The sequence below is a fragment of the Xiphias gladius genome, chromosome 9, assembly GCF_016859285.1.
Source record: "Xiphias gladius isolate SHS-SW01 ecotype Sanya breed wild chromosome 9, ASM1685928v1, whole genome shotgun sequence".
NCBI lineage: Eukaryota > Metazoa > Chordata > Actinopteri > Istiophoriformes > Xiphiidae > Xiphias > Xiphias gladius.
The window spans coordinates 9150130-9174389 of record NC_053408.1 but is presented as its reverse complement, the minus strand read 5'-3'; the positions used below and the strand labels follow the sequence as shown (position 1 = coordinate 9174389).

At 39.9% G+C, this 24260-nt stretch overlaps 1 protein-coding gene across 1 annotated transcript in view; it reads right to left on the bottom strand.

Annotated features, from left to right (window-relative positions):
• Positions 1 to 24260, bottom strand: part of LOC120794481 (A disintegrin and metalloproteinase with thrombospondin motifs 3) — a 52743-nt gene extending 28483 nt beyond the window's left edge. Inside the window, exons 1-4 of the mRNA XM_040135589.1 lie at positions 24153 to 24260; positions 23275 to 23723; positions 8088 to 8244; positions 4576 to 4772 (exon numbers count right to left, since the gene is read on the bottom strand). Of these exons, the coding sequence (XP_039991523.1) occupies positions 4576 to 4772; positions 8088 to 8244; positions 23275 to 23723; positions 24153 to 24231 (882 nt within the window). The 5' untranslated portion in view covers positions 24232 to 24260. The remainder of the gene's footprint in view (positions 1 to 4575; positions 4773 to 8087; positions 8245 to 23274; positions 23724 to 24152) is intronic.

Genomic DNA, 24260 nt, shown 5'->3' with positions numbered 1-24260 from the left:
TCCAATCCTCAGCACACTATTACTACAAATAATAACAGCTCTCTTACTAGTGCAATTGTGCCTTCATATTTTAAAACAAGGGTCATCAGGCCACTCCTGAAGAAGCATAAACTGGACCCCGATTTGATCAGCAACTATAGACCAATCTCAAATATGCCATTCTTTCACCTTTCATCCAATAATCTGTTTGAAACTCATCAATCCAACTTCAGAAAAATCCACAGCACAGAAACTGCTCTTACAAAAGTGATTAATGATTTACTTCTTGTTTCAGTACTAGTGCTCCTAGACCCCAGTGCAGCATTCGACACAATTGATCAACACATTCTATCAGATCATCTAGAAACTGACATTGTTCTCTCCTGATTTAGATCATATTTAACTAACAGATCTTACTTTGTTTTACAAAACAACTGTTAATCAGACCACACTAAGGTCAGCTGTGGTGTACCACAAGAATTTGTGCTCGGCCCTATTCTTTTCTCTGTTTTTATATGCCCCTTGGTACATGAATCAATCACTACAAACTAAGTTTCCGTTCCTATGCAGATGATACTCAGCTTTACATCTCCATTAAGCCTGACATTTGTCATCAGACGGTGTAGCTGGAAGAATGCCTATTAGAAATCAAACAATTGAATTCATCTACCTTCCTCCTTTTAAATGCTGAGAAAACTGAAATGCAAGTTCTTGGTCTAAAGCAGATTAGAAACAAGTTCATTGATCTCCCTCAGAACATAGCCGGTTCCACAATTTCACAAAGCCCTAGTATTAGAAATCTCTGTGTCCTATTTGAACCAAATCTCTCTTTTTAAAATCAAATCAACAATATTACAAAGACTGCATATTTCCATTTACGAAAAATTGCCAGAATCTGTCCCATTCCTTCAATGGCTGATGCTGAAACACTTGCTCATGCATTTGTCTCATCTACGCTTGACTATTGTAACACCCTTTTCTCTAGTTCACCTAAATCAACTGTTAGCAAATCACAGTGTACAAAATACTGCTGCTATAATATTATTCAAGACTAGAAATTTTGATCATATTAATCCTTCTTCATTACATTGGCTTCCTGTGCATGCTAGATCTGATTTTAAGATTCTACTTCTAACTTATAAAATATTAGATGGACTTGCACCATCCTACTTATCATCTCTAATGATTTTTCTATATCCTCATAAACCTGTTAGGACACTATGATCACAAAAAACACATCTCTTTGGATCAGCATTCGACCTCATTTAGTCTGCCCTAAGTACTAAACTATGGTTATCCATCTTATATTCAGTTTAATGTTTGTATTATATGTTACACATTTTTAAATATACATCTGTATTCAGGTATGAATGTACTTGAGTTTATGTGCATAGTTTATATTGTTGTATTTTACCTCACTTTTGATATATTTTTAATAATTATGTTTAAAATTTTTCATATGTAATCTATCTCACTTTTTACATTTTTATATTTTGCTAATGTTGTTTATTATTGTTTTATTTAATGTACAGCCCTTTGAGACACATTTTTTGATATTGGGCTATAATGAACTATTGGTTGACGTGACTTGACCTCTGATCTTTTAACCCCAAAATCTGGAGAGAAAACCAATGAAAATGTATTTGATCCTAGAGAAAAACAAAGAAACATCATGCTTTCACTTTAGTGGCTACAACATTATAAACAACCTCCCACTCAGCATGACACAGTCAATGCCACATATAAAAATAATTTTTACAGTCTGGTATTTATCACTCTAATTGCGTAATGTTGTTTTAATGGGTGTTTTTATTTGATTTTTATGTTCCTTGTATAACATTTCTTATTCCATTTTTTAAATTTTTTGTCGTTTTATGTGTATTTGAAAGGTACACTGGAAATAACATCAACTTACTTACTCATCAGCTCTCAGCCTGTCAATAACATCCAACACTGATCTACCGGAGGTTATCGATCAATTGGTGTCACTGAACAATTCACAAGAGCCCTGAGGTGAAGTCCAATGTTTTCATTAATGCTACAGCACAGTTGCTGAACAGCTGTGATGTTATTTCTGTCTCTAAGCTTTAAACTCTCCAGCTGCTAATGAGGAAAGCATATTCAGAGATATACTACAAGTACTGCTGTGATTTATGAAAGCAATAATCTTGATACAAGAAATATCAATATAAACATACATATCTGCAGAATTACAGGCACATCCAGCCATCCATATGGCCAAGACGATGTATAAACAAACACAAGGCTAGAAACACTAAACACTGCTGTCCTTGCCAAGGCTGTTTTCATTGTCAAAGCATTAGCTCAAGTTTCTTTTTCTCGTTTTCATGCCATCAAGTCTCAGCTCTTTGTTTTCTTGGTTTAAGAGGAGGTGTTACAGCTAAAGATTGGGCATCTAAATTCAGTTTTAGGTACCTTTTTCATTAATATGAAAAGTGATGCTGTCAAATCTAAAAATGTCGTCTTTGACGCTCTTTCAATATCTGTCCTTAAGCAGGCTCATGAAGACTGAAATGTCCAGAAGGTTCAGATATGGCAAACAAATAATAATAGAGTGCTACTCCTTTGCTAAAACACCCACAAGTGCATGTCAGCGAGCTTTCTCTGGGTAAAAAATTATGACTGTACAGAACAAAAGCTCTGTCACTGAAGAAAGGCCATCTTGACTTAAGTCCAAATTTGCTCTGGGATGCAGGGTTACACCCAAGGCCTTTAAGCAAATATTCCATTCACGGAAGCCTATTCAGGTCAATAAATGCTGCAAATAACACTTCACTGACCCCAAATTCTCCCAGATTTGTTACACTCTCAAATTCCTATACTGGTCAGTAGTATACATGTTGCACCTGAAACAGAGAAGCTGTTGAAAAATGAGGACAGCATTAAAGAAATAGCATCATAAATGCTGTAAACACGGAAGTTACACATTTTTCCTGACAGGACTCAGGTCTATGCACTGAACCTTTAAAAGGGGATGGGCCAACCCGTGTATACAGGGATAATTACAAAGCCAGGAGGAGCACACAGAGAGCCGGAATTGGACTGTTGTGGCTGAAAATGAGAGAAGCAGCTGTGGGCTACAGGCGCTAGGTGTCACTGGATTGTGTACACCATCACATCGATGTGGACAAAACCTGGTCCGTGCTCAAACAACACGGCCATTGTGCTGCAGGGACCTCAGCAGTCACCTTGGCTTCGCGCAGACAGGATGTTCAGTAATCAATCCCTCAGGGAGAGTTTCTCCAGGTGGTACTACACATTCTGCAGCCACGGAGCAGGGATTCAGAGGGATTTGAGTGGGCAGAGCTCTTTCAGACACAGCAAGCCTGTGGCTTACGAGTGGAACTAAAGAGTTTTGACCCTCGTTTTGTTTTTTTAAACTGTGCCTTTCTTTCTGGAACCATATAGCCTCCTTCATTACTCAGAATGAAGGAGGCTATATGGTTACTACTCTTAAGAACTAAACTTGTTTTTACTTTATAGCTCAGTCAAATTCATCTCTAAGAACTTCCTCAAATTCCCTTATCCCTCAAGTGATCTGAAATTCTCCTAAGTGCTTAACAGAGAGCACTAGACACCAAGGACTGACACAGAACATGCTGTCACAGCCACTTCACAGTATATATAATCAGCCAAGGCCATTAAAAATCAAACATTTCTCCCTGCTGAAGACATTTGGGAGCAGAATGTGAATATAATATCCTAATTAAATAAACACATCATTCCATGTAAGTAGAGCTTGGCAGTGCAAGTGGACTTCTGGCACTGGTTTCCATGACTGCCCTGCACAGCTCCCAGTCAACTTTCTAATTGGTCTAGTGCAGCTAATCAGACCACCATGCAGGGTCCAAATGGTAACTGTTACAGAGTGAAACCAGCACCCTGTGAAAATCTGACTTGGGGGATTTGGGTCCAGTAAGTAGATTAGGGTGGTAGGAGCTGGTGGAACCCATAATGAATGAGCTGAGAGTTTCTTTTTTCCCCCCACCTCACTGGTAATCCATAAACAGCGAGAGCAAGTGGGGGTCTGGGGAGAAGTGTGGCAATGTCTGATGTCAGAGAGGACAAGGAGGCAAAAATATCTCCACAGGTAAATAAAAACAGAAAACGATCACCATACTCAGCAATAGTTTCACGTCAAGAAAGGATATTTCTACAACTGCACCGATGACTCAATTAGTTGATTGACAGAAAATGAATCTTCGACTATATTGATGACAAATTCATTTTTCAAGCTAAAATGCCAAAAATTCACTAGTTTGAGCCCCTTAATTGTTCATTTTTGCTGCTTTTGTTTGTATTATGTATTGTAATCTAAATAGCTCTGGATTTTTGGTTGGTTGGTCATTTCAAGACATCACCTTTGACTTAAGGAAGTGGTGATGGGTTGTTTCACTTCTTATGGATATTTAGTTTAATTTTATGACATTTTATAGACCAAATAATCTGCAGATTAGTCGATACTGAAACTAATCATCAGTTGCAGGCATAGATATTTCATGTTGGGAAATTTCCATAAACAAGCAGCAGGTGTTGAGAATCTGACGAGCACTTTCTGCAAGAGTCAGAACTTACTATGTTCATGAGTGTGAGAACGTAATTCTGCACATGCTCCTTGCCATGGAAGCGCACCACAGAGTCGTCCACAGCCAGCAGCACTTCAATGTTGTAGTCGTCTTTCTTCGCATGCCTCCTCTTGCGCTCAGATTCGGACAGTTTATGTTCGACAAGATCCAGAGCTGCCGGGAGATCTGCGATGCCGAAGTCTGCCACTGCAAAATATGACCAGCACATAGAAAAGTCGATGATCAGACTGTGGCAATCAGATGCATGTTTGATATTTATTCTCTTATTTCAGCTTCTGTGAAGTGATATTGTATGTCAGTGTCAAACTCGACATGAAACAAACTTCTGTCTTTGAGTCTCAGGATGAGCAGGAGGAATCCTTTGGGATCTCTAACAGGGCTGTGGACTCGCTAAAACTCTAGTCAACATACTCGCCGCAGACTCATAGATCGTTGGCCTAGAGAGTCAGAGGTGTATTTCCTCTCTGCTCCACTTTCAGCCAAACTACTTCATGTGCATTCATAGAATGAATCCCGGCTGGGTCACACCAATTCCAAACAACATTCATTCATGTCATAAAGCACTTGGATTTTACAGTTTTGAGCCATGACACAAAATGTGAGATGAAACAGATCTTGCGGAACGTGATGTAATGTCAGATGAAAAAAAATAATGACATGCAATGAGCCACACGTTTGGAACACACACTCCATAAACCGAAAATTGAATTGCTATTATGTGCGATAAACGCTACAGAGGCAATAAACAAAAAATACTCAGAGAGAACATATCCCTTGCCACATGCAAATGAAGACATGACAGGTTATCTTCTGCATACCAGAAAATCCACTGGACAAGGTATTTTCAGAAGTACAGTGCAGAAAAATCAAAATATAAGATTAATGCGGTGTTCTGTAAAACCAATTTTAACAAATGCCTCCAGGTAAATCTACTTAGAAGGAATTTGCTCAAAATAAGTACAGATAACAGCACAAATTCATAACAGATGGCAGCTCATTTGCAACAGTTGCAGTAAAGTAAATTAAGATAAATGTATTCTACAACTGCAAAAAATTTGGACTATTTTTAAAAGCAGTAAACAAAATAACTTTTTGCAAAGCTATAACTGCAATTAACATCACATATACTTACATAATACTGACAAAAGTAAGGATAGACACTGTAAATGAGAGAAATGGGGCGTAAAATATCATTTCAGTTCAAGTGAAATTTTGGCTGCCGTGGGAAGATTATTCTAGAGACTCTTTGCCAGTGTGGAAAAAGCCCCATCGCCTGTTTTAGGCCTTAATTGGGACATTAGCTCTCTGACAGGGACATAACAGGACTGTGAAGGACAAAAAACAAGAGTAACACTGTGAAAAGCCTTCACACCAGTGAAGTGTAAGATGAGTCTGAACAACGGCACAAATACAGGACAGTAGAGCTTCTCTCTGCTTCTCACTCTCTTTAAAAGAGTGAACCGATGACTGAAGTTATTTTGCACAGGTACAGAAACAGTAATGGAAAAGGTAAAATTGGCAACAATATTCAAAGCCCTTCCCCAGCTGGATGCAGATCCAACATCAGACAGCTGCATTACTTTATAGAAGAATGTAGCCTAAAAAAAAATTAATGTGATGGATTTCACAAGGGCAGTAAAAACAAAAACAAAAAAACAAACAAAGGAGGCTTGGAAAATGTAGATGTGTGACCTGATTAAAATTGTTATTTGGGATATGTCAGCTAGAGGGCTGTGGAATAAAATTAAAAGACCCATACATCAGTTTTACAGTTACAGACAATGGGAAATGGAATGAATTAGCGAGTGTAGTGAAAATCTTCCACCAGATGCTCAAGCTATTGAAATAGCAAGGAAGGAATAGAAAAGGAATTCATGATGGAGTTGGGTCGCTTGACTGCAAAGGAAAGGTCTCCTCTCCCTTTCCACACTGCCCCCCCCCCCAAACTGGTGTGGGCTCTACATATTTGGACGCATATTTCCAAATATGTCCATTCATTTCAGTTCAGTATGTACATTAATGTTTGTTTTACATTAGATCAGATTTAACTTCCTCAGCACTGCACTAAGTACTAAGACAACAAAATGCAACTGGGCAAACTAGGGCAAACAAGCATAATGTATAAATATATGGCAAAGGGGCTAGGATGAATGTGTACAATAGAATATATCTAGCAGGGTGATATATACAGATAATTTAGGACATAAGGGCTATAGTCAGATAAGTGATGGTACAGTTATGATCACAGTGTGAGGTTGAGTTCAGCAGGGGAACAGCTACATGGAAAAAACTGTTGTTTTTTTATATTTTGCAACCTGTGGGCAGCAGAATAAGCTGTGATTACAACTTTGACATAAGGTATTATCACCTTCTAAAGTTGTAATGTGTCTGCAAATAGTTTTCTATTTACACAGCTAGCCAACACAGAGCAAAGTTAGTATTCATCTGGAGTCACGTTTCTGGCCATCCGATGAATGTAAGTCCAATATTCACTTTAAATTTAGCTCTGGTTTGATCTCAACAAACACCTATGCTCCACCATTTTCACCAGCCAGTCGCTAACTGTATTTGTCTGCCACATCCTTGGTGCTGTGCAAGTAGCGTACAGTGGGATGGTCAGAGCTCACTGGAAACGGCTGGAAGCAAGGCTGATGAGAGCAGTGAGAGGGAACCTAATCAGGCAAGTTGCGGGTGGTAAAACAAAAACAGTGAGCTGAAAGTTGCTCAAGTGCCCCATAGATTTCAGGGGAACTGCAGAGTCAGGTGATAAATCTCACGGGGTCCATTATAGTAGTGACCCCTTTCACATTAAAAATAGTCATTTGATCTGATGTTGATATAAAATGTATTGCTTAGAGCAGCTTTAAATTATTTTAAAGGTTTGTAGAAAAATATATCTATATTAAGCATCAAAAAACACAATATGAAAACAACAATATATCAGTATCAAAACTCAAGTATTGGAAAAAAAAACCTTGCTGTACCTCATCACTATAATGAAACTTTGATAAACAATTATTAGAAATATCATTTTCATTTTTAAGAGTCTGCTAATATTTTAATATCATATAGAAATGGAATGCAAACATTCAACATTTTTATTTCATTTTCCGCTGTAATGTAAAGTATATACGTAATAAATGTGCAAAAACATGGCAACGGGCAAAACCACTGGTGTTTTAAATGCAGTTGAACAACTGCCTGTATTATATTCATTTATTTATGATTATGCTCTGTAATTATTTTCTGTTGAACTATTTCTTGAATGCTTTTGTGTCAGTTTCATGTGTGACCTGAGGACAAATTTCCCTCCTGGTTGACAGTGAAGCTGTATTCTATTATATCTATATCTATCTATCATATAGTCCTTGCTATTGCATATGCACTTACTCACACATGCATGCACGCACAGTCAAAACACACACACACACACACACACACACACAAACCCACACAGTGCTTTTTGTTTCCACTGACATCACATTCCCTCTCCTTGCCTACCTTCATTGTGAAGGTCCTCCCTCTGCTGGCCCGTCTCCCGCTTGATGGCCGACCTGCGGTAGACCACATGGACACGCCCCTTCACTTCCACATCCTGTTGGCCCTTCTCGAGGGGCTCGATGAAAAACTCCCCATTATCAGTCCGGATCAGACCTGCCTGGAAAAAGAGGGCTTCAAATTAGTGCACTCTCCTCCTTCAAAGGATGGTAATTCCACTGGAGCCAGTAATTATAGTGTGCCTGATCAATTGGAGGATTTAGAGAAGGGTTGGATATGGCGAATGACGCAGGTAGACACAATTTGGGGCCCTTCAAGCCCTTCACCAAGATGTATTGAGTGTCACCGTGAGTTCACCCTGAACGAGATGATGAGTAGCAATGTCTCAATTCAGCCGCACGTTTCCATCTGCTTTATGCTTTTTTGATGGATTCAGAGAAACCCCTTCTCTCTCTGACACTTCTCAAAATCCCTTTCAACTACCCACAGAGAGCAGCCGGGATCTTGCTGCTTTCATGCAAAGGTAAGTATACGTCCAGAGGGAAATTTAATTTCACAATGAGTTTGTGCACACCAGGGTGTGTGTGTGTTGACTGTTCTGTCGCACCCCTTATTCAAAACTCAGCATTTCTTTTATCCGCACTGAATAATGTGTGAGGAAAAATTGTCATGTTTGCTTCCTCTAAAGTGGATTTCTCTCTGACTGCTTGTTGAATGCCAGTGGCAGCTATGGAAAGAAGGCCTTACTCTTTCATTCAGTGGGATAATGAGTGTGTGCTAACATTTACTTCAGATTTGCATAACTACAATAATTCAGCTGTAGTTGCACTGTAAATATTGTGAAATTGTGTTTCACCGTAACCATGAAAATACACCACAACTGACTAAAATGTCATCAGAAAAGCAACAAACACTGCAGTTAAAATGTTTCGATGGTTTTTTTTTTTTTCGTTTCGGTGGCATAATATGTGGTTTGACACTTTAAATGTTACTGTGACAGAGGATGCATTCGGTAAGAGGACAGCACACACTGATTTCTCTACAGTAAACATACTCTGTTTCAACCCTCTTTCTTGTATAATTAATGTGAAACATCATAATATAACCATCTATGAACAGTACAGTTTAAGGGATTGCAAATATTAAAGGGATATTTATTCCTTGGTCTGAATTTGGTGTGATAGAGGTTATGATAAAAACCAAATCCGCATCGATTCAGTACAAGCATAACTTTATATTTTGGATAGTCCTTTCTATGAGAACTTTGTGTGCAAAGCTGACATAATGTTTGCAGTCCTTCTTTGGTTACTCATACAGCCCCATTTATGCCATTATTACAGTGTAATCACGTTCCGAATGTTGGACAAATTTAAAAATGTAAGGCCCATTTTGTTTCCAAAAAACCTCACACACATTTTGGTCATTTTCTTTGTTTCTTTCTGCATACAGTGCCGGCAAACACATCTGCCAATAACCAAATGTCTGTGATACATATTTGTGGAACACGTAATGGTTGATCAACTCAACACAACATCGGTTAGTTTAGTAGCAAACCTACTGGGTAATGTTAATCATTTATAGTGAGCAACATTAAAGGTCTTGGGTCAGTGTACACTGTCACCTACCAGAAAGAAAGTCAAGGCAACTAAAGTTGATAATTTTATAATAACAGTGTATCAAATGACGATGTGAAAACAATGTGACAAAGTGAAAGAGGATATCCTTATTGATGAAAAGAACTATCAACTTCAGTTCCCCTCGGCTTTACGGAGCTGTATAGCAAGTTTCAGCTCATTGTTTAGCTGTCCAGCCCACAGCTTTACTGTTTCGGTTAACTCTCTCCGGTCTTAGTATCGCATTCGGCCACAGCAGCTGCAGCAAAAAAAAAAAAAAAAACCTCCGAAAACCCACTGTAAACTACCTGCTCAAACAACAAACAAACAGCAGACAGATGTTGGTGACTAAATGGTGAACATAGTGGAGAATTTAGAGAATTTAAAGAGCCAGATATTCCTCTCAGGAATTTGTAGAGACCAAAAACAGAGCGAGAAGAGAGCGAATGTTTGACTTGTTTGTATAAGTTGGATACAAACACGATTTCAATTTAATGATAATGTTGCACATGCTGGATGTGTCAGTATGCAAATGTCTTCAATATTATCCTAAAAGGTGATGATATGTCCGCGTCGTGTTCAAAACTTGTTTCTGCTGACCCCATGTGGCCATTTAAAGTTTAAAGTATACATTCTTGAACTTTTCCCTCCAAGTTACATAATTGCTTATGTAAGTGAGAGTGCTGGAAGGTAATGTCCAACACAATCTATGGGTGGATATAGCATACCGCATCTCTGCTTTGTAGGCTGTGTTAATGGAAAACCACACATGCCACCAAGCTGTGCGTAAACAAAGGAGTGTTCTTGTTTAACATCCACCTGGGCTCTCTGTTACAGCCTCTGTGTGTATGCAGTAGTAACCTTTGTGGAAAGCTTCTACTGCCATCCTTTACTGTACGTGCCTCCCGCTTATTCTTTGCTGGGTCACGGGAGGATAGAGACATCAGTCTATCGCAGGGCTTACACATGGACAGACATTTCACATCCACACCACTTAAACTAAACAGCATGTCTCTGGACAGTGGGAGGACGGTCAAAAGACACGCAGGAGGAAACCCACCCAGACACACAAGAAAGCCCACGTGCTTTCAACATGTTTTCCCCCCGTAAGGATATTTTAGTTAAAATAATCTAGTTATGGGGCATCTTGGTGCTCAAATGGTGTGACACCACAACATAATTTGTTCAAGTACATCCAGGCAACACTGCGCCATCACGTTTCCTGTCATGCTACCGTGAACTGTGTCCAATAAAGGCTAAGTGCACCAAAAGGTGGATCCAGAGGTGGTAATTAATTGGCATGTAAGTAATAATTTGTAACTGTTAATTAAGGAAGAACACATAACCCAATGTAACCTAGATGAAGCAAAAGCAGTTGGCAGATTTATTTTGCGTTGCCACCTTGTTTTCTATTTAGCTTAATGAGCAAAAAACTGTGCTGTCTGAATACCAAGCACACTCGAAGTGGCATTTCCCATATTCCTACTCCTTACTGAGAAAAAAAAAAATCTATCCAGGCTATCATTATGCTCATGAAGAAGGCACACCAACAAGATTTTGGCAAGAATGTGTGTATTTATAGCTGCAAAAAGAAATCTAAATACAGTGCGGCAAAGAGAACATTTTGCCTAAAAAAATAAAAAATAAATAAAAATAAAAAAACTTGTCTGAAAATCCTCAGCGTTCTCTCGCTTGGGACTAACAACCGTGAACTTAAGGGTGGACACGTGACAATAAGGGCAAAGAGGAGTGAAAGAATCTGTCCAGACCCTGACCAGGAAATGCCAAGTAAGACATGCTAGAATACTTCCTCTGTGGTCTCTTATTTCAGCTGTGGGTGGAAAGTGAAGCTGGGTCTGCGAGGGGAGAGAACAGCAGCATCTGGAAGGGCCTACCGAGGAACCAAATGTAAACACATGTACGTTGCATGGTAAAGTCTAGGCGAGGGAAGGACGTAGGTTTGCTGTCAGAAATGAGGAGGAGACGCCAAGTTATAGGATTTTAAAAAGTTTTATCTTCATTTCTGTATTAGCAATGGCTTCATCCCACTAAAAATTAGATTTGGATTAAGTAAAAGAGACTTGAAAAAGATAATGTATCCGATTGCATCAAGAGCACTGCCTTAGCTCTGATTTAGAGCTGAAACAATTATCTGGTTAATTGATTAATAGAAAATTCATCATGAATCGTCATTTCTTAAAGAAAATGTCCAAATATTTGCTAATTCCAACCTCTCAGATTTGATGATTTGCTTCTTTTCTCTGTTTCATATCACTTTAAACTGAATATCTTTGGGTTTTGGACTGTTGGTTTGACAAAATAAGCATTTTGACAGCATTAAGTTGGGCCTTTGGAACTAAACTGCCGGTTTATTTTTACTATTTCCTGGCATTACTGGCTGAACAATTAATTGATTAAATTAAAATAGCACCTTTTAAGCAAGCATTATAACTATATATAGTCACGTGTGAATAAAAACAGATTTTTCCTAAAAACATTCAACTGAGGGTACTTTCAGCCCCGAGTAGTGTCTGCAGAGCTTCCTGTCAGGCTGCATACAGCACTACCAATCAAAGAGTTGGAACAGCTTTTGTGTAGCCTGACATACAAAACCCAGAGAAGCGCAAAGTCGCCAAGACTATTGAAGGTGACACACATGAGAATATCTGTATTTTTAGCCATTTTAGTGGGGTGGCTTCAGGGATGATAATGTCGGTTCATCAGTTGGTCCACCACTTTGGTCCAGACTGAAAAATCTCAACAACTATCAGATGGATTATCGTGAGATTTGGTACACACATTTATAGTCGCCTCAGGGTAATTTCAAATAACTCTAGTGATTCCCTAACTTTTATATTTAAACCACACTAATGAAATTCACATGCCTCAGCTGTACTTTGGGTTTAGTGCTAATTAGCAAATGTTTCCATGCAAAACTACAATGGTGAGCATGGTAAACATTATACCTGCTAAACATCAGCATATTAACATTGTCATTGATAGCATGCTCACATTAGCTTTTAGCTCAAAGCACCTCACAGAGCCACTAGCGTGGTTGTAGACCCTTGTTATTAACTCAAGAGCTTTTCTCATTTGCATTATGACAGCTGGTCAGTAGGAGGAATCTGTTCAGAGAGATTCTAGCAGGTCACTTAAACAGTAACTGTGAAACTGTCAGATTAGGGGATAGAACTTGGATTTTGAAGCGTGACGCGGCACATGTTTCCTCGTCCCCAGTTGAAATTTACCTTTGAGTCCAGGCCTCAACGCTCTCTTCTCTCACAATCTTAAATATCAAGAGCCAAAGCCAAAATTTGGCTTTTACTGTGGGATCTTCTCAACACACTGGACTGATTGTATTCTTGACCCACATTATTGCTGCTTTTTGGAATTCAGTGTTATCAATTAGCACGTACAACTAACATTTTATCACCACCCCTCACCACACAAATCATTGTGAGTTTTTGTTTTTTCTTGTAATGTTTTTCAGATTTCTCACCGTGATGCTATCTAGGTCAAGAGAGGTTAAGTGATGTGGTGGTCGTCAGGTTCCTCCATGTGATGTGTGTGTGTGTATACAACTGGGTCATTACGAGCACTGTAGTGCTCAGCGGAGGATAACATTTATATCAGCGTGAACTTCGGCCAGCTTCTCCTGCCTCTGCACTGTAAAGGCTCTGAAGTCGAGGCAGTGAGGCATCTAGCAGTATCACTGACACCGCACAAAAAAGGGCAAATGCAGCTAAGCTGAGCTTAAACTCACCAGTGCACTAAATTCCACACATTGGTAAGAGCAACTTTAAAGGTGGATATGTACTGTATGTAATTTCAGGGAGACTTCTTTCTGCTCTGCAGACTAGCAGTTGGAGTCTGTCACCTGCTCAGTGCAGCATAAACATTGAGGCAAGGAACAAATGAGGTGAGAGCTGGTGAAATCACAACACTGCTGGGAATTTGAAAAAAATATGCTATGCATGAATATGATTAAAGGTCAAGGGTGTAGGTGTGTTTTCAGAAGTTGTGTGTGTGTGTGTGTGTGTGTGTGTGTGTGTGTGTGTGTGTGTGTGTGTGTGTGTGTGTGTGTGTGTGTGTGTGTGTGTGTCTGTGTGTGTGTGGGGCGGGTATTATTTTCCATAATATTGGTAGTGTAACAAAAAATACAAATTCTATATTGTAAACTTCTTTATTATAACCCTACTTAAAAATATCATTCTCAGTTTCCTTTATAGAGGATACTGATACTTTCTGATATTTTTACTACTAAGAGAACTGTAGTTTACTATTATATTTTTGACTGATGTGCAGTTCTAGCATCTTTTTTTGGACGATAGCGACTCTACATTGATGTTTTTAACCCAAAAAACATAGTTTGCTGAACCCTTTTGGATGAATACTGCCCCAACAATCTCCAACAATAAGGTAGGGCAGCCAGTATGTGGCCTGAGAGGCAAGTCCCAGGGCATAAAAGGGCAGAAGAGCACTGGCGGGAACCAGTTGCTGCTGCTCGTTCAGCTTTCAGTGCGATGTGGTAATTGAAAGTGAGTCAGATGAGTGTGTCAACATATTATCAACTCCAAGCTTGTTCTCATCTGGACTGTTGTAGCTGTACAGTAAGAACAATGGTCAGAGTGACTTGCGTGACAAAAATCGATGGGAAAATATAAAAGTGAGGGGAACAAAAATAGGATTTTGGAGAGTGACGGAAACATTTCCTCTCCTATCCCCAGTGGAAATTATGCCTGTGTTTAGAGAGACCAGGAATAAAAAGAAGTTCTTTTTCTTTACAACACTCAGTACATGAATAGAGATATGTAATTGGCAGACATGGTGGTCTTTTTACATCATTTACTGAGGTAATCAGATGTAGACGTCCCTTAAGATACATGACGGACAAACACAATCTAAAAATGGAACAAGTGCCGAAGGCCACGGATACTTTGAGCTGCAATGTGCGAGGAAATCAAAGTCCAGCCGTCATTCCAGGAGCTTAACCTGTAATTTGTGGCAGATTGTTTAGAAACATGTAATTTCAGTCCCAGGCACGCTCTTTGTTGCCATAAATGAGAGACAGAGGGGGAGAGTAAAAAAGGTAATCCACTGTCAACCACTGAGCTCAAGGTATGCACTCTAATTTTTGCAAGGTCACGCGGTTTACTATTTGAAATTCTGTCACAAGATCCATCTGTCCCTAAATTGGAATGGAAGAAATTAGATCTCTGATGCAGTATTGGCATATAAGACACAGGCAGCATCCGATGTATTGCTGATGTAAAATAAAAGCTTTTTTGGTACAACCAGGAAGATCAATAAGCCAGGGAGTAAATCATGGCTCAGCAGAGTCGCGGGTTTGAAATAATTGTATGAGACAGGTTGTGGGAGCAGGGGATTATTACTTGATTCCTTTTTATCAGCTTTCACATCTCACTGTACTGGGACACAAAGGGCACGCATAGCTGGTGATCAAGATGAGGATTATGAAGAGAAAATTGGGCTTCTAATGACCGGCACTCATCTGCATGGGACTGATACCAAAGAGGATAACTAGAAAGGCACTCAGAGAACACCAGACCTCAGAGAAAAAAACCCACATTCATAGTAAATGATCCGGATATGCTCCAAAATTTAATGGGTTCTTCCTTGGCCCATCCCCCATCCCTCCACCAAATTTGGTGCAAATCGGATCAGTGCTTTTTGTGTAATCCTGCTGACAAATAACAAAAACAAACAAACAAACAGACACGTGAAAACATAACTTCCTTGGCGAGGTAATAGTTTAGCCATGAAGTAGAGCACTTAATTGAAGTAGAAGATTATGAATCTACTATTAAACGCTAATTATTTTTTATAAAAAAAAGCTAAATACGTTTAAACAGATAGATACTGTATAATGTTCTATTAATACCATTATTGTTAGTATAATTATTATTATCAATAGGAATAGTGTTGGTAGTAGAACTAATAGCAGTACTAGTAAAAGAATAGGAAGGAGTTCGGTACCAGAAAAAATTTGTAGTTGAAGTAAAAGTAGTACTAGCTGGGTTGTCGAAGAAGTGGTAGTAGTAGTGGTGGTAGTACAAGTAACAGTAGGAGCAATTGTAGTAGCAATAGTAGTAATAGTAGAAGAAGAAGTCCCAGTAGTAGTAGCAGTATGTAGTAGTAGTAGTAGTGGCGGCAGGAGCAGTGGTAGTAGTGGTAACAGTAGTAGCAGAAGAGGAAGAAGTAGTAGTAGTGGTGGCAGTACCAAATGTAAGTAGTAAAAGAGGACATAGTTGTAGTAGCAGTAGTAGCAGAAGTAGTAGTAGGAGAAAATGTAGTAACAGCAATAACAATAGCATCAAAGGGAAGATTAATAAGTGGCTGTAGTAGTACATGTATTAATAATAGCAGTCGTAGAAAAAGAAGTAATTGTAGTAGTAACAGTTGTAGTAGTGGAAATAGTTTTTGTAGTATCAGTATAGCAGTAGTAGCTGTAGTAGTAGAAGGAGTAGTAGTTGTAGTAGGAGCAGTAGCTGTAATAGTAGTAGTACTAGTACCAAAGGTAAATGGTAGAGGAAGAAGTACTTGCAGTAGTAGTAGAAGAAGTAGTTCTAGTTTATGAAATATCTTAAAAATTTAGCAGCATGAGTAGCAGGGTTGTAGAGGAAATGGTAGCCACAGTAGAAGTTGTGGCAGTAGCAGAAGAGGAAGAGGTGGTAGTAGTAGTAGTACATTTAAGTACAAATTTATTTAGTTGGTATAGATATGATTCGCAATACTATTGTGACATTTGCTAGTGTGTGTTTGTTTATGTGTTTTTCTGTGTGTGAGTGTGTGTTTATGTGTGGGTTGGCTTGTTTTACTATATTCGTGGGGTCCGAAAACGTGTGAGGTCCGACAGCTATGTGGGGACCAAAGTGCTTGACCCCGCAAGTTTAGAGGTTAAGACTTGGTTTTTAGGGTTGAGGTTAGAATTAGTTTTCAGTTAGGGTAAGGGTTAGGGTTAGACATTCAGTTGTGATGGTTAAGGTTAGGAAAAGAGGTTGGGGAATGCATTATGTAAATGACAGGTCCCTACGAATATAGCAAAACAAGGATGGGTGTGTGTGTGTGTGTGTGTGTGTGTGTGTGTGTGTGTGTGTGTGTGTGTGTGTGTGTGTGTGTGTGTGTGTGTGTGTGTGTGTGTGTGTGTGTGTGCGTGTGCGTGTTTGCGCATATGTATCACAGTACGTGTTTCAATGAAACAGAAATACTGTAGCCTGTAGACTGAGAGGACATAAATCACCTTATTGGCTGAGAGGTCGGGCTTCCATTGATGGAGCTCTTAATTTAGTGACTTTACCTCTGTGCCAGCAGAGTACTGGAACTCCAGAGGACACTGGAATACTGGACTGGGACCAGCCCCGTGCAGAATTCCTGCAAACATTTATGAATAGAACAATTTATACAAGCATTTTCCATCTCCAATGGATGGAAAACCGCCCCCCCCCCGATCCCAAAAAAAACGGTAAGCCATCTCAGTGCTGACTGTTGCTAGGTGGCTCGCTCTCGATTTAACTGATGGACACAGAAATAGCGCTCTTCCGACTGCAGTTATCTGGCACTCGTGTTTCCATCACACATGTAATTCAATCAGCCCGTCATCTGTGCTAATTCCCAACACATGAGCAGCTCCGGTATAATCATAGCCATCACTCGTCACTCCACAACAATAGTTCATGCTTGTCCGGAGCGCACAGCTGTTGCCATCTAGCAGGACTTACAGCCAGAGAGGAAGAGATTGCAGATGCTGACAAGTTGGTCAATCACACATAAATTACTGTATATTAAAATGAAACTGAAAGTACAGGTCTGTTTTAGAATACCAAGTCCTTTTGTCTTCCCTTCCTCTGCAACCTCAGCTGACAGTCTGGCTGTGCTGTGAGGCGTAAATATGCCCAAAATGTATCAGATGAATTCGCAACTTTGCTGTATGCAAGTCTTATCTGTTGTGAGCTTGGAATGCCATAAAACTTGCGCCTCCGGGCACATGGCGGGGGTCCAAGCTAACGTAATCTGTTACTGGTGATGTCATGCCTCACTATATGGGAATCATCTCTGTGGGAGCAAGCCCTCCTGCAGAGGACACACTAACAGCAAAGCTTATCCGTAAAGTTGAGTTAAGAAAATAAAATGGAAGAAAAACAGCATGGTTAGGGCTTGTGATGACTGCGGGTGTGTTCTTCAAGTCTGAGCACTTTTCTTCCAGGAGTGGGGGAATAAAAAAAACACAAAAATGATCTATGAAGCTGTGATATACACATCTGCTATAATGCTCCAATATAGTATGTTTCTGCTCTTTATAAGGGACCCCGGCAAAAGTACTTTTGAAGATGGAGTGCTGGTGGTACGTAAAGTCATGCGGTACGGTGCATCACAGAGATCTGGCCCGCATGCGGCAGGCTAAGCATAATATTCACGTTCTTATTCCTTTCAAACTCGGTCCTTTCATCAGACATGATCTCCTCTGTGTCCTTCCACATCAAGCAGACACTTCAGACTAAATAATTTGCCTGCGAGCTGTCTGCACACCTTCAAATTCCCCCCCAAACATCCATGCATGCACAGACAGGTCTTTGTTTAATTTTGGCTTTGACGCAAGGAAATGCATGGATGATATTTCTAAGAGTCTGACTGTGGCCTTTAAAGGACGAGGTCGCCCAAATCACAAAAAACATCTCTTCCCACCTGCATTGACTGGTATCTAGCCATGCAGATACTGTAGTTTTTTAATCGCTTGCCTAGTCTGAGACTTCTGCCACCAACACAGTACAATAGAGGTCAATGCAGTATTGTCTGTGATGCTCAAAGCTTTGAAAGCTGACATTTGAAAAGGTCAACAGCAGCGTGTCTTTTCACGTGCAATATACCAGTAACACTGCATAATACACAGACCTCACTGTCAACAAACGTATGCCTCAGAGGAAGAATGTAACAAAGCCTTATCTACAAATGTATAGAGATTGATCTCAGCCTTCCGGTTCTAGGCTTCCAATTTCCAAATTAACAGTGAAGGACAAAGCTTTTGGCTTTTCCTGGGATTTACATTCTAATTGAGGTTGCTGTGACAAAATGAATTTGTTGGCTGCTTTCAGATGGTGTGACTGGCCATTGATCCACTGTGTCATTTCGTCAATATTGTCTTTGTTTCCATTACTTTACTACAAATTGAGGTACTGAACAAACAACCCACACGATTGGTTGCTTTCGGTATCTCATTGTGCAGAGGGAAACGTACATATCCATATATTAATGGATTTTATTCAAAACAAAAGTTTATGGAGTAACAAAAGGGCAGGACTTCAGATTGCAGAGATGTTTAACACGAAACTATAATTTTTAATTTTCTTTAAATTAACACATTAATGTGTCGCAACATAGCATCACTGGATTCTCTTGCATAATTTAACAGTACTATTGGGTTATTTTACATTATACATAATTCAGCTTTGTTTTTGAGACTACTGTGATGGCCCCAAATACTACAATAGGCTATCCATAAGAGTCTGAATAATGCTGTTTCATGTCATATCAGAGCTACCATAATTACCAGTTTCCAACTTGTAAGTAGTAATTATGTCAATATCCAAGTCATAATAACGACTAAGAAGGTATGATTTTTCTGAGGCTCTGACGCATCCAACTTATCTAAAAAATAATGTGGTAGTGCCTGAAAATTAAACAAAACTAAATAAACATGGATGCTTCATGTCACGGCAAAGTCCGTTGTTCAAGGTGAATAATTCTACACTCAGCTGCCGCTTTATTAGGTACACCTAAAAATAATTAAGTATAATACAACAGTCCTGCAATTAATCCTAACTTCATGATGGTTGTACTGTATATGGACTGCATTAGTTTTAGCAAGGTGTATATTGTCAATATATCAGTATTTTTAACTCTTACACGAACCACCTTGCAATCATACAACCATCTTGACTTCTCCAGTGACATGAACATTCACAGATCATAAATATGACAGTCTTTCCCATCTCTACTATGCCATATCACGTGAACGCAGCATAAGGACCCAAAGTCTCCTCTTCTTTCATTGGTTTTTAAAAAGCTGGAATATGATAGTCTGTCCATATTCTATGCTAAATTGTAAATTGTTAAGTTTAAAGGTGTCATATTTTTAATAAATATAAGCTCGCAGCACAAAAGCTCACAGACCAAAATCTAGAAGAACATAAACTAGCAGTACAAAGGTTTGCAGAACAGATGCTAGCAGACTCCTGCTTTATTTAGGACTTTAATAATAACTCACTGGCTTTGCTACTCATAATTTCTAAACCATTATTGCTTTTTACAGAAGGCATTGTTTAAAATTCAAGAGGACTGTGATGAAGACTGCCAACTTTTGTGTGATTAGGTTTGTAACAAACAATGTATAAAAACCTCTCATATCATGTTTGTAGGTAAATACAGCTTTGTGCTGCATAAGGCCAGTGCGTCACTTTTGGCCTTAAGTCGCTGAAGGACACACACAGTCACCTTTCAGGGAATTACTTTGTATGCAAGCACAGCAAGGCATTGTCCAAAAACTACTCACTGTTCTGACATTAAGAGGAACTGAATTACTCTTTGACATCTATCTTTACTAGTTTTCTCAGCTTCAGCGTGGTTTGTTGTGTTAATACAGAAAAACGATGAGTATGTGAAAATGCATTGATGATGACAACAATGTCTCTGTTAAGAGACATCAGTCGTTTCTTTGTGATGTGCTGATGCCACATAAAAAAGCTCGACTGTCCTAACAAACACATCAAGAAGCAAAGAGATGAAATTGCAGGTTTGTGAAAAATGTTTTAAAAAAGTGTTAATTGCTGCTAAATATAGACTTGACTAGACTAAAAATAAACTACACTTCAGTTTTCTTACTTAAAGGGTCAGAGTGCGTGATAATTTTTGAAAAGGATTCATAACTGAGTGTGTGTGTGTTTCTGTCTCATTTTGGGGGTTTCAAAAGCTGCTGGGTCAGAAGGTTATCTTCACTCTCATTCCACAAGTTATTTCTGTCAGAACAGTTCAGAGAGCCGAGTCAGAACAGCTATTGACTGGCCTCGCTTTGGTCAACCTGCAAATTCAAATGTCACATGTGCGTCGGAAAATTCACTCTAATTTAGTCGACTGCAGACTTCCATTAGTGGCTCCACTCACCCCCCATTGCTCTGCTCTATCACAGTGTGAAGCAGTTTTAAACGTCGTGATGACACCAACTGACTGCGTTAGAGCAGAATGGTGATGGGTGGTAGTGGAGGAGGACGCATATGCACAGGATGGGTCTCCAGGAATTGTGGCCATTCATTTTGAAGTGATTTTACCCAGATAAACCAAGCCATAACTAAGGATGCGGTTTTTATTCATTGTTTAAAAGGGCATTATTGTATTTTAAAACATTCAAAAAGTAACTAAGATTATCAACAGAATGTAAAGAAATAAAAGTTTTGATATCATGTCAAAGACATCTATGTCCCGTCCCGTCTCGTAATACCACTTTGTACCTCACCTTTGTACAGAGAGTCACTGTAGCGTCCAGTCTGCCCTCATTCCAACATGAGACAATGAAGAAGTAGTAACTGCAAGTCAACTATAAATCTGTGTTGGAGCCATCCTCTCTCTGGGACATTCCTCCACTTTTTCCTCAAGCTCAGCTATTGATGCTGCTAGCTGCTCTCCCTCTCCCTCACGTTCCTCAACATCTGGCTTGTCCTCCACTCCTGCCACCACTATTTTTGAAGGTCCACCGGCACACCGATGCTGCGGACCACCTGGATTTTTCCTGGTATGCCCAATGGCCAGTCTGTCTGTGGCACAGGGGAAGGGGAGGGGAGAGGAGAGGAGGGACCAAAGAGTGCATTTCCTTGTTTCTTATGATAGGGGTGGACACCCCAACTTTCTTGTAATATGCTGCCCCCTTTTTGTTTGGAGTATAAATTCGACAGTTGGCCAGTTCTCATAGCACTGCCCCATTAAAGCCATATTCCATCCAAAATTTGTAATTCTATTACTGCTTCCTAAGGTTGGGTTTTGACAGCCAATTCCATTTCAGATCAGTTTCAAGGTTGACGAAATGCCTGAATTTGCTGAGCTCCAGGGAAATCCCGATTTTCAGCCATGGCCGGCCGGTGCTTTCACCAGTTTAAATGACAACATCACTGAGAGTAGTTTATGGTATATCACTTGTAGCTATTTAACATTCATTCTTTAGAGTTGATCTAACATATATTTCAATATTAGCAATGGATGAAATTAGGGATGTATAATGTGAAAGGGGTCGCTCAAGGTGGCGAATCGACAGAGAATTATCAACCAACTCTGCAGTTCTCCTCAACTCCATGGAGTGTTTTCTCATCTTTCAGGTCATTGTTTTGATTTTACGGCACACAGCTTTACGGTTTCGTTAAACCAACTACCTGCCCAGCACCTAACAGCAGATAATCGCTAAGAGGGGGAAAAACTTAGCGACTAGCTAGTTAACACAGCAGTTAGCAGCTAAAGAGCCATATATTTTTTCTCAGGGGTAAGTGGAGAGAAAAAACCAACATGAGCTACAAAGAAAGTGAATATGACTTACATTTGCCAGGTGGCCGGAAACATGACTACAAATGAATACAAATGTTTCTCCGCATGATCACCATATAAAGAAATACCTATGTTGTGTTGGTAGCTTGTTGCACTGCCCCTATGAGGGCAAAAAAAATCAACGAATGCAGGTTTAAGTAAATGAAACTTAGCTATTGTCTAGCTATATGCTATACATAGGCCGACATCCGTCCTCAGCCAATGATCGATTGTTAGAAAAAGAAATATGAAAGGATTCAGATTTGGCTAACAGATTTGATACAGGATTCGTCTTCAATTTCCTAACCCTACAGTTACTGTGTCACTTCTCGTGCACGACCTTTCTAGCTTGCAAGCTGTTTGAGCGTTTCCACCCGGCTCTCTCATCAGTCAGACCCGCTCTATTCCAGCCCAGTCATTGGCCGCCTGACGAACTCCTGGCCAATAAAAGGTCAGGACCCGGATGTTCGGACTGCCACATGTGCCTGCTAGTGTATAGCCAAATGTTTTTTGTTTGTTGGCAAAAATATGAGTGTTTGGAATACACCGAGAATACAGATGGACAACATAGAAATTATGCTGCAAGAGTGGTTTGAGAAGTCTCTGTGGAAGCTTTGATACTTTTTTAAATACAGTAAAAGCTGGTTACATTTAGAATACATGGTTACGTGACACGACCTCCCTGCAAAGACCTAACTACAAACTGAGAACACCACTCAAGCCTATACAGGGTTGAATGTTCTGCTGTGCTCAGCAGAAGGATTTCAGATTGAGAAAGGCTTTTATGTCTCTCTTACGTAAGGATGTGATATACGTAGAGGGTCAGGTCTGAAATCATGAATATGAATAAATGCACGCAAATGATTATGAATAAATGCATGCAAACCCATAACACCCCACATTCTGTCTGAGACTGTGCCCAAGAAGGAAAACCATCTTTCTCCCTGCTATGTCTCTCTCCAAAGGACTTGTGTTTCAAGTGTGCATTGATGACTTACCAGTCCGTCACAATTGCTGATAGCCACTGAGGCCTCCGGCATGTCACTCACATCCCCAGTGAAAACACAGTACCCGTGGATACGTTCCTTGGCCTTCTCCTCAAAGTCCTCCTGCCATTCCACAAAAGCCCCCGGGGCCACCAGCCTCCTGTTGGCCCTCAGGCGGAGGTGCAGTTCTTTTCCAAACACAGTGACATTGAAAAACAAGTGCTGAGCCGCGGAGGAGGTGACCGAGGGCATCTGGGGGGCACCGCGGGCCACCCTTCTTTTGCTGCCAAAGTCTGAAGCGGCATCAGCAGCAGCAGCAGCAGCAGCACCACCACCACCACCGCCACCACCACCTTTACTTCCACTTCCAGCAGAGACCACGTGAGAAATGTACCGGCCATGGGAGTCTGTGCTGAATGGCACGATAAGACCATATTCACTTAACTTTCCAGAGAGTTTTTCTGATGGGACAGATAGTGTCAAGTGAGAATCGCATTCACAGACCTATGGCAAGCAAGTTCCTATGGAAAAAGACTATAAAGCAAAGTGAGCTGAATGATTAAAAAGACATGAGAACAGAGCTGAACTTTATTTCAAACTTGACTGTGTAAAAAATATACAAATGGCTCAGAATGAAGGCTCTCTTTATGAAACAGAGGTATGATAAGTAAAAATACTGCGGATATCCAGGGACATCCAGTCGTTCAACACATTGTATTGATTTTGTTCATCCAGAGCAGTAAGGCTGTCAGACTTTTGTGTGTTGACCTATCAATAAGAAATAGGCCATAATTTTAATAATTATTCAACCGCATCTAGACTTTAAAGTGTATTTCTATACACAGTGAAAAAAAAAGTGCAGCAAAAAAGAAAATAAATGGACCACTCACCATGTGTTTCTGCAGCGAAAATATGCTCCAAAAATACTTGACTGAGTGAAAAGCACATCAATAAATACATACAATCCATAGCGAGGGCTAGAGTGTGTGAGCTGCCAC